Below are 12,010 nucleotides of genomic sequence, written 5' to 3'. Positions count from 1 at the left end.
CCCCCAATTAAAGGAGAAGGTTGCCAAAAATAGCTGGTAGAATTTGGATTGAAAGGTCCTACCAGTCCGGTGGACCGGGCGTAATCAGACTCTAATGAACCTACGGGCCCTTTGATTTGAAGATATGCTTTACCTACCCCAACGTTGAAGTCAAAGTTAAGGCATGACTCACCCCTTGATTTGAAGATAAGCAAACACTCGCAATTGAAGAACTTGCCCTCTATCTATTTTATTTAGTTATTCAGTTAAACCAATGATTCGTTATTGGAGCAGATAGTAAGAACCATTTCAACGGACATGCGTCTTTTTTATTTTCCAATGAATTTACATCTTTCATTAATGAAAATTGTTTGATGTAGTGAGTAATAGGCTCTGGTTGTTCGCTATTCAAGAATTCTTGTTTAGGCAGTTCATACTATCCATATATAGTGTTTTGATCTAAGATTTCAATTCTTTCATGTTTCAGCAATAGCATATTGTTCCTGTCTTCATTCACGAGGTGGCTGGTCTGACATGGGACAGACCAGCTACGAAATGCCTTTTGCGATGGACGCTAGCAATTCCCTACTAGATATAAAGTGAAGTCCCTTGAATCCTAAACTCCTAAAATCAATCAATCAATCAAAATTCAATCAATCAATCAAAATCAAAATCAATCTCTCGCTCTCTCTCTCTCTACCTACTTTTGATCCTCCCCACATCCTGCGGCTCTAGAAATCGTTAGCTTTTAAGCCTTTTGGAGTTAACGGTGGCTTCTCCATCCCTTTGTATTTCCTAACGATATCTGTTACGCGGGGTGGGTTGGAATATCTATCAGGGGAGGAATATCACTACCCTATATAAAATATATTAACAGGTGCATACAAATTGGTCCACATATAAAATATGTTGACAGATAGGGCCTGTCATGGACTTATTTTCCTTAGTGCGTATATAGTGTTTCTATAGAGATGGGGTTGGGACGTTGGGTGAATACAAATTGGACCACAATTAAAATATAGGATAACGAATGAATAAAGAGGAGGGGTTGGTGATGAGGAACCATCACCCATTGACGTGACCCACACTTTCCCACCTAAACCCATCGCTTTGACAATTTCCATCGACAGGTGAGATGTTTGGCTTGCCTTGCGTGTAACATGTTCACCATATCCCTATATTAACTACAGATTAGAAATGTCCAAATAAAGATAGGGGTGTACCTATTTTTTTTTTTTTTTTGATTGGCAAGCTGAGGTTAGGCATGACCCCACCAGATATATTAAAAATAGAGAGAAGAGTTACAGGGGGCCCACAAGGACAGCACAAGCACATAAGAAGTAACAACAAAATAAAACAGAGGGGTGTACCTATTAACACAAAGTGGGTTGAAATATCACTTTAAAAATATAATAAAGTAAGGGAAAGATTATAAATTTCCAAATCACAGGCCAATCATGCAATAGTAATGTGTGTGTTTTTTTCCATTGACAGTGAGGTGTTTGGCTCTACAGTTTTTGTCCTCAAGAAAAATTTTAATTCTTAGGGTGTCTTTGGATACCACAAAAAAAATGTTTCTTATTTGTAAAAAATAATTTTTTTACAAAAACATGTGCATGCATGCAAACTAGTTTGTAGAGGCATCCAAAGAGTCCCTTAGCCAATGTAAATTCCAAATGGACATGGGGATGATTTTTTCAACCCCCCAACAAAAGGATTGTACACCCCCCTTTTAACGTGATTTGAGTCATTTGCGGTCAAAAAGCGCTAAAGTCTGCCCACAATTCACGTAAAAGGGCACCGTCCTAAAGGGGGGAAAAAACATCTCCCGTAAAAAAATTGAGGAAATACTAAAAATAGATGAAATATGATATATTTACCCCCTTTCCTTCGTTGGGCCACCCTAGAGTGTAAAAAATTTAGTACTATAGACAGGGTACGAAAAGGTGACCAATAAATCATTTTCCAAATACATTTGTCATTAGGATCTGTTGACAGATTGCTATCTCGTAGGACTTTCCTAGTTTATAGGCTAATTGCTAGATTGTTCCATTTTGTACGACTTTATTTCTAACTAGGAAAAATGCACGTGCGTTGCACATAGGACCCAAATATCAGTTCAAATAGTGCAAAATAAAGTGGCAATCTAATATTGGAGTTGATTAAAATGAACAACTACCTAGGATCTATTCATATAATAGGGAAAACAGTATTACTTTACCTTTTACAGAAATTTTCATCTGAAACCGAAACGTCCACGTTTCCAAGACGATCAAAACTTATTGAAATTTTAAATCTTGCTCTTAAGCATGGTTTGAAATTTCTACCAAAATCCAAATCCGGTCAACCCGAAATGGTACGAAATTTCGTTTTGCATCCAAATTTTGTTCCAAAATTTAACCGAATTTTCAAATTTTCGATCGAAATTTAATTTCCCCCCGAAATCTCCTTCCGAAATTTAAGGAATATCCCAAAAAAATATGGATTTTATCCCTTATTTAATATTATCCTAAAATTTAGGCCTAAATTACTAAAATTTTGACCGAGTTAAAGTATCTTTTAAATTGATTTTTATAGATTTCGCCTGAAATCCGACTAAATCAATGAACGACTATTTTTCTCGTATAGAATTTTGACCGAAATTTCGGGATAATATTAAATAATTATTAATATTATTTAATATTATCCTAACCCTCCAATCGATATAGGCTGATCCTAGCCCTCCAATCAATAGAGGTTTCCATAATTGTTGTTCCTCTTGAGGTGCCCGGAATCCGTCAATAGTTTGCAAGTGTCCGCATGAGTAATATAAAGTAGTTGTTTCGTCATTGTCATATGTTTTTACCTCTTCTTGGCATTTTTTTCGAAATTGTCATAGACAGGTACCCGTGTTGGTACTTTTCGTATGTAAATTATGATTTTACCTAAAGAAAGTAGTTAATATCATAACCTATTATTAAAGAGAATAGGCATAACACAGCTGGGATATAGATGGGATTTTTGGCAAAGGGTGGAAGAACTTAACCTACTATTCCGCCTTTATATAGTAGTTAGATTTGTGTAGGCTAATTGATAGTTTTTCGACCTAACATCCTGTTCCATAACTCATTAGGCCCATAACCATTTCAAAAAACATAGGATCTTTTGTAGGAATGACTTTTCAGGCCCCACGTGTACTATTTGGACATGATCAAGTTTGTTATTCTGATCTTCTCCGCGAAATTTGATTTTTGAAGGCCTTTTATCTTGCAAGCGAGATTAACATTTAATATGAGACCAGAACAATGTGGGTCCCTAATGACTGTTCAGAAGATCAATGGTCTCGATTACATATGCATGTCCCTGTTTGGACACAAAATTTGATTGTGAAGACTAATCCAACAGTGAATTCCTTCCTAATCAGACTCGGTTGCAGTACATAATTAACTGGCACCCATTTACTCATTTAGTGGGTGGGTGATAAACATTTCAATAGCGTGTCTTTACCTTTTGATTGATCTGAACCGACCATTTCACATTAACAGTTCAATCTTAACATGAATACATCCTAGAAAAGTGGAGAGAGTTAATGCCGTAATCGTGACGTACAACCCTTCACCTACCGCACCTCCCCGGATTCGGATGCTCTGTTTTTCTTCCTTTTTTAGAGTCCGATTTACTTACTTTTTCTTTATATAGATATATAGAATTCCATATCATCCTCAACCCTAAAACCTACTCTTCATTCCTCTCTCTTTCTCAGCGCACAAAGAAATGGGTAGCCTTGAAGCAGAGAGGTCTGTAACAGGATGGGCAGCAAGGGATCCTTCTGGGGTACTATCACCTTACACTTATACACTAAGGTAACAAAATCTAAACCTCTTTTTTCAACTGGGTTTCTCTTCTATAACTTAATTTATCTATCAAATCTTTGTAAAAACAGGGAAACAGGTACAGAAGACGTGTTAATCAAAGTATTGTATTGTGGTGTTTGCCACACAGACATACACCAGACCAAGAATCACCTTGGCATGTCAAACTACCCTATGGTTCCTGGGTAACAAAACTCACCCCCTAAAATCTAGTTTTATTATATCTGTTTGTATGAAATTCATTTGGGTCTTTTCTAATTTTATTTTATTTTTTTTTTCAATTGTTGAAGGCATGAAGTTGTGGGTGAAGTGGTGGAATTGGGTTCGGATGTTACGAAATTTCGAGTTGGGGAGATGGTGGGAGTTGGATGTTTAGTGGGATGTTGTAGAGCATGTGGGCCCTGCAAGTCTAACATAGAGCAGTATTGTAATAAGAGGATTTGGTCTTATAATGATGTCTATCCTGATGGAAAACCTACTCAGGGAGGGTTTGCCTCTGCCATGGTTGTCGACCAAAAGTAAGTTTTGTTTTGGGTTTTGTTTATACGATGTTATTAGGGGATTTTCTTTTGCTGGTTGGTATCGGGTATTTATGTTCTGTGTGGGGCTCCTACAATAACAATTTTGGATTCCAAGAGAGGAAGAGAGGAAACCCTGTTTGGTTTGCAAGAAAAACATTTATGATGGAAAACTTTTTATTAGGAGATTTTTTCTTTCCGCTATTAGTAAGGAAATTATATAATTATAGAAGTTGGAGTGATGCTGGATTCACAGGCGCCCTTGCAAAAAAAAAAGAAGGGTGGGATAGAAAATTAAATTCTAGGGTCCATCAGCTTTCCTTCTTTTCTTTTTTTTTGTCGAAAATAAGAAATTTTTTTTTTTGGGGAAAATCCATGAAAATCAAGTCAACCAAACACTAGAAAATTCAATTTTCCTTGGAAAAAAATTCCAATCCAAATAGGCTATCTAGAAATGGACCGAGGCAAACGAACTTGCTTTGTTCTGTGTTTAATTTTTATTTTCCATATTCTTTTCATGATTTATTCATATTTTCCTTCAAAACATATAAAATTTTAGCTATGACGCATTGAATTTATTACAGACACACATGTCCTGACTGTGTCCGCACGTGTTGACACTCCTTTCGACACTTCTTAAGAATGCCCAAAAAATTACTTACTCATTGTATTTTATTGGTCTCTCTCTCTCTCTGCATGTTGGAGACAAAAGAGAACTAGATTAAATTGATGAATGCATTTTTATTTGGTTATCTCATGTTTGTCTTAATTTATAGTTGATTAATTTTAAGGTTTATTAGTTTGTTAAACGAATACCCTATTTATATTGTTGAAAATTACAGAATAATATGTAGATTAATATGTACGTGTATGGGTATGTCACCATTTCTAGATTTTTAGGGGTTGCCATGTCAGACATCTCGCATCCCGTGTTGAAATTTGATATGAATCCGTGTCTAGAAATCGTGATCATATATATACTTTCTATTTTAAACGAGCCTCCATTTCTAAGTTTTGAGATTTTTCCGTGTCTGACACTTTGTTTTTTTCAATAAATACTGTGCTAGCTGCTCCTGATTTGACTAGACAAGAAGCCAAATTCATTGGAATCTTTGAATCTTATCTATGAGATTGGCTGGCCTCCACCGCACTACACAAATACCTTTGACCCACAAAACATTAGAAAACATTATTTTCCACTTCTAAGTTGCCCTCCATATGTGTGAAGCAACCGGTTACTCCAAAAGCTTAACATGAAGGAATGGTCTCACCGACATGTGGCCCCTCTCTTTGGGTTTCGTCATTGCATGTGGACTTTTGCCATCCGGGAGTTTTGAACTCATAACCATTGGCTTTGATATACCATGTGAAACAACAGTTACTCCAAAAGCTTAAGCTGATGGAGATAGCGTTATTTAATCTTTTATACTTTTAACAATATGGGTAGACCTGGCAAACGGGTGGGTCGGGCCGGGTCAACCCGCGGGTGATGCGGGCGGGTGAGAAAATGACCCGCATTTTGGCGGGTCAAAATTTACGTGACCCGCGCGGCCAGCGGGTGGGCCGGGTCAAAATTTACGTGACCCGCGCGGCCAGCGGGTGGGCCGGGTCAACCAGCAAATATGCCGCAAATATGGGATTGTAATAATTATTTTGATTTGACAGCCTCTATTTTTCCCGTAATTGTCATAACCTCTAATATGTGATTTGGTATTTTTTTCGTAATTTTAAAATTTTATATCTACGTAATTTTTCATTCAAAACTTTATAATTTAGCTAATTTACTTTTTGTGGTGTAATGATTACTTTTTTACATTTTCTAGCAACATTTTAGCAACATTTTGATGCGCGCATCTTTGCACACACAAAGGCCACTTGCCGAGAAATTGCCAAAGGATAAGCTTGATAGATAATTCTAATAAAATAAAAACCACATTTAAATGTTATCAACACTACTGGGCACTCTCACTTTATGTATGGCCCACACCATAGGATGATCCAAACCGTCCATTAGTTGGGGCATAGCCTAAATAGGTTATGCTCCAAAAATCATTTCCATAGGATGATCCTATCCCTCCAATCTGAATGTTAGAGGGTTGATACTAACCCTCTATAGATCGGAGGGTTATAATCAACCGATGAAAATAATTTTGGGGCATAACCTATTTAGGGTATGGCCCATCTAATGGACGGTTTGGAACTTTGGATAATCCTACGGTGCAGGACATACCGTACTTTTTATAAAGTGAGGAGTTACTCATAAAAAACAAACAGCAGTGATGATAACATTCTCAAAAAGATTAAAAAATACTGTAAAAATGCGGGTGCCCGCGGGTTGACCCGACCCGACCCGTGTTTTTGCGGGTTGGTTTTGACGGGTCACGGAAACTTAGACCCGTGCCCGCAAATTTGCGGGTGGTCCGGGTCGACCCGCGGGCACGGGTCACTTTTGCCAGGTCTAAATATGGGCAATGAAAATTGACAATCTTTGGTAAATTTCTTTTCATGACATAGATTTGTGGTGAGGGTCCCAGAAAAGATGGCACCGGAACAAGCAGCACCTCTATTGTGTGCAGGGGTGACAGTTTATAGCCCATTGAAGAAATTTGAGCTGAATAAGAAGGGGCTGAGAGCAGGAATTCTAGGACTAGGCGGAGTTGGGCACATGGGGGTGCAGATTGCGAAGGTGATGGGGCACCATGTGACGGTGATAAGCTCCTCCGACAAGAAGAGAGAGGAGGCATTAGAGCATTTGAAAGCCGACGATTATCTGGTGAGTTCTGATGCTGCCAAGATGCAGGAAGCCGCCGATAGTTTGGACTACATTCTCGACACTATACCCGTCCACCACCCGCTCGAGCCTTACCTTTCGTTGCTCAAAGTCGACGGAAAGTTGGTGATGATGGGTGTCATTTCCACCCCCATGCAATTCATTACCCCCATGATCATGCTCGGTGAGTGACAACTTTTATTTGACTATGATTATGACTTACCCCCCCCCCACCTCTAGATTTTTGGGTTTAATACCTTCAAAACAGCCAACTGTAATGCCCTGTCCGATTTTGGATTTTGAGAATTCATTTCTGAGTCCAAAACTGATTATTGTACTCGAAATTGCCTTCGGCCCTGTTCGTTTAAGATTATGCCAACCGATTGTGAGTCCAAAACCAATTATTGGAGTCAAATTTATGTTAAATTTGACTCCAATAATTGGTTTTGGACTCACAATCGGTTGGTATAATCTGAAATGAACACAGCATTAAATTTAGAGTCCAATAATCAGTTTTGGACTCAATCCGAAGCGAACTGTGCTGGGGATGCTTATTTGAGGTACACATCCAGACCTCCTCTTTACTCTCTTATCACTGTCTTAAACTAAAACTATTGATCAGACCGTGACATGCGATGCCACCGGGACCCACTTTCTGCCAATACTCTTTACTCGATTGATTAATTAATCAATAAGTTATTGATTAATTAATCAATTTCAAAAATAAATTAGGACGATTAATTTATCATTAACTTGAGAGTGGATGGAATTCTGCAAAAGAATGCAACTAGGGTAAAGGGGGTGGGTCTTCTTGAACCAAGAAGGTGTAACAAAGTTATGTTATTGCAAGAGAAGCTCACTCTATGCTTCTTTTTTTTGTTAATGTATAGGCAGGAAGACGATTACCGGGAGTTTCATAGGGAGTATAGAGGAGACCCAAGAGATGTTAGAGTTCTGTGAGGAGAAGGGACTCACTTCGATGATTGAGATTGTTAAGATGGATTACGTGAATAAGGCCTTGGAGAGATTAGAGAAGAACGACGTAAGATACCGTTTCGTGGTGGATGTGGGTGCCAGTAATCTCACTCTGTGAAATTAAGTAAAATAATTACCCATGATTTGCATTCGTATAGAGATTCTACTTTTGTTTAAGGTGGACATTGTGTTTTTATGTATGATTTCTCTGTGTGTGAAGGGGTTTGTTGGAGATGTTCTATGATTTCCACCTCAAAATTTGTATTGCTTTGTACCGAATGCTTTCTTCCTACTCAAAAGAAATGCTAGCTCTTTCTTCTTTTGAAGGAAATAATAACATTTTTCAATGTGAAACCTTATGGATATCATTACTAGCGGTACCAAACAGCAGGTGAGGCCTCTCTGTCACATGATTAAAACTGTTTAGAGTTCTTTTTGAGAAAAAAAAAAAGGGGGACTATGAGGGCTTACACCATATAAAATCTCCGAAAACATGAATGAAGAGAAAAATAAAGGGAAGTAACATATTCACTTCTTTTTACTCTCGCACACCCTTTCTAGCTCCATCACACCGGCTAAAGTTGGTAGCAACTTATACCTTCCATAGTACTCTGGGAAATCACCAAAAAGCCATTTTAAGACCGCCCAAATCCGGTCACTCTTTTAATTAGTATTGCAACTCGGGTGGGGCAGGTTGGGTACCCTACCAGAGATAATTTCTCGGGTCGGATCGGGTTTTTTTATATTCTCGCTATAAAATAATGTTAATTTTTTTCAGTTACTAAGACTAAAGTTCTACCAATAAAAAGTAGAAAATTGAAAAACTATAAAAATTAATTTTTAAACTTTAAAAACTAAAGTTCCTTTAATATTCAGTCCCTCTATAGATTAGAGGGTTGACCGTAACCCTCTATAGATCGGAGGATTAGGGTCAACCTATGGAAATGATTTTTGGGCACAAGCAATTTAGGTTGTGACCTGAGGAGTGTGATCATCAAATTACGGTAGTGGTGATATCATTTCTCATATCATATTGGAACTTTATACTATTAAAGGGAACTAGTTGGAGACCGTGCGATGCACAGGGTGAAGAACAAAATATGCTTTAAAAATGTTTTAGAATTAGAAGAATTTCAGTCACTATATCAGGAAAAAGAAGAAGGTTAGACAACAATTTAAAAAAAAACAAGAATGATAGATGCAAAGGCCCTCTTTATACAAGGGCTAAAGTAGGGCCCTTGAATAGATCCACGTCATTAAGTGCAACCGAATTCAGTTTCTTAGCTAACTTTTCAAAAATGACGTGGATCTATTCAAGGGCCCTTCTCCATAAAGAGGGCCCTTGTATCTATCATTCCTCTAAAAACAATTAGAAGAATTTCAGTAATGGATTATTCCAAGTTGCCAAGCAGGGCGAAGGAGAAACATGATGATATAAAACTTTGAAATGGACCGCATAATTCTTGACTTATATATCAATCACCTTGAAACTAACACTTCCAAGAACAAATGATGGAAGAAAAGAGAAATATAACAAAAAAAAACAATAATAATATAGATAAGAAATTCAACCTTGAATAGCGCAATCTTTGTACAATTCAACTTTGAAAGGCATATACCGTAATTGAATCTCATAAACAAATATAAGAAATTATACACACAAACAGAGATAATGAATTATAGTATTAAAAACAGGAGATAAGAAATTAACCTTGCACAATTAAGGGTGTCAATTTTGGCTCGGGCTCGGAAGCTCGCTCGAGCTCGGCTCGAATCCTTAACGAGCCGAGCCGAGCCGGCTCGTTAAGCTAAATGAGCCTAGCCCGATTTAGGCCAGGCTCGGCTCGTTAAGAATTTAATATATTTAAATATATATATTATATATTAATATATACACTAAAAGGGTTGTCTAGGGAGTGAAAGGGGGAGGCAAAATATGTCACTTCATTTTAGGAACCCCATTTGTTACTTGGACCACCCCCCATAGTGTAAAAAAAGTAGTCAAATTACACTATATAGGGTTGTCCAGGGAAGATGAGGGGTGTGAACTTAATATAACCCAAGCTCGGTAAGGCTCGCGAGCCTGACCGAGCCGAGCCTAGCCCGAGCCTGGTTCGAGCCCGAGCCGAGCTTTTGAGCTTAACGAGCCGAGCCTGGCCAAGCTCGGCTCGTTTACACCCCTATGCACAATCAAATGTAAGCATAGCATCATTTATAGATAATGAAACTCAACTGCTAAAATTCCACTTTTACCGCTGCAATTAAAAAGAATCTATTGAAAAGACCCTCCAAAGAAAACATCTGATATGAGGACGACTCGGAGCTAATGATATAAAAAAAATTTAGCAAGTGCATACCTTTCATCTGGAAGGGCCTGAGTCATTTTTGGGCTTTTTTTTACCACACCAACACCACCACTAATCGGTGAAAAAATTAAGCTTATCATAGGAGCAAAGACTAACATATATTAAACGAAGAGAGTTGAGCCTTTCTCTGTGATAAACCATCTATGTTGACAGTATTAACACTGTTCTTGTATGTGAATTCTGAGTAATTACAGAAATATAAACCACACCAAATAAAAATAAAGTAATAATAAAGGCAAATGATCCAAAATGAAAAAAATCTGAAAATAAAAAAATATAAATAGTCCTTAAGTCCCTGTATGGATTGAAGGAATTTTATGGAAAAGTGTGGAATGGGTAAACTTTAAGTACCATGGAAGCTATATCCGTTATAATGAGAGAGAGAGAGATTTTGGTGTAACCCAATTTTCATGGAACTTGGGAGATAATCTAGCATTAGCCGCTATTTTGTAGGAATTTTTTTCCTACTTTTCCAAATCTACAAATACATTGAAATCAAAAGAGATTGGGGATTCCTCCTTCACACGTTTCTAGAGGGGAGAGATTTTTGGGGTTGGTGGAAATTCTAATGTGAGAGATCTCACCGTTAGATTAGTATTGTGCTTAGATGGTAAGTCAAGTAACTAAGATTAAGGGTCCTAGTAAAATTATTGACTTTCCCAAGTCGAATTGGTTTCAGCTTAAAGGGTAAGTTATTGTCTCAAAATGAGTTTGTAAGTACTGGAGCCGAGCTTGGCCAGGTTCGGCTCGGCTCGTTAAGCTCCAAAGCTCGGCTCGGGCTCGAACCAGGCTCGGGCTCCGCTCGGCTCGGTCAGGGTCGGCCAGGCTCGCGAGCCTTAACGAGCTTTTGTTATATTAAGTTCACACCCCTCATCTTCCCTGGACAGTCCTATCTAGTGTAATTCGACTACTCTTTTTACACTACAGGAGGTGGTCCAAGTAACAAATGGGGTTCCAAAAAAGAAGTGACATATTTTGCCTCTCCCTTTCACTCCCTGGACAACCCTTTTAGTGTTATATTAATATATAACATATATATTTAAATATATTAACTGCTTAACGAGCCTTAACGAGCCGAGCCGAGCCGAGCCTGGCCTATCTTGGGCTCGGCTCGTTAAGGATTCGAGCCGAGCTCAAGCGAGCTTCCGAGCCCGAGCCAAAATTGACACCCTTACATTTGTCTATGACTCGTAAAATTAAGTACTCAAAAACAGTCTGACGAGCACGTCCAAAATCACTCTAGACAAGCTGCTCGATGGCAGAAAATGGTCAGGGAATTAGAAGCATAAATGTAGAAAGTCAGAAAAAGGTTGGGTTAGGGGTTGCCCGATATCCCAACCAGACTATACCCGATTTTCAGTCAGGTTATAAAATCCCAACCCGTAAACCAACTCAACCCGAAAAAATTCAACCCAATCCCCCAAAAATCAGGTTGAACCCGTCTGGTTTGGATTGAACCCGACCTGAGTTGCACCCCTAATTGTAATCTCCACATAATCAACACACCTCTAATCTTCTTGGTAACTGATTAATAAAGTGAAGTGATATATC

The 12,010-nt window shown here is 38.2% G+C and overlaps 1 protein-coding gene across 1 annotated transcript; it reads left to right on the top strand.

Annotated features, from left to right (window-relative positions):
- The first annotated feature begins 3,662 nt into the window (after positions 1-3,662).
- LOC143849995 (putative cinnamyl alcohol dehydrogenase 1) lies at positions 3,663-8,447 on the top strand. The gene is made up of 5 exons (XM_077359330.1): positions 3,663-3,821; positions 3,902-4,015; positions 4,121-4,348; positions 6,863-7,302; positions 8,009-8,447. Exons 1-5 carry the CDS (start codon positions 3,733-3,735, stop codon positions 8,209-8,211), a joined length of 1,074 nt encoding a protein of 357 aa, XP_077215445.1. The 5' UTR covers positions 3,663-3,732; the 3' UTR covers positions 8,212-8,447.
- The last annotated feature ends 3,563 nt before the right edge of the window (positions 8,448-12,010 follow it).

This window comes from Tasmannia lanceolata, unplaced genomic scaffold, assembly GCF_043159265.1.
Source record: "Tasmannia lanceolata isolate RefF3 unplaced genomic scaffold, GAP_Taslan_0.1 ptg000018l, whole genome shotgun sequence".
Taxonomy (NCBI): Eukaryota; Viridiplantae; Streptophyta; class Magnoliopsida; order Canellales; family Winteraceae; genus Tasmannia; species Tasmannia lanceolata.
Note: the sequence above shows the minus strand (reverse complement) of the source record. Positions and strands in the feature narration are given on the sequence as shown.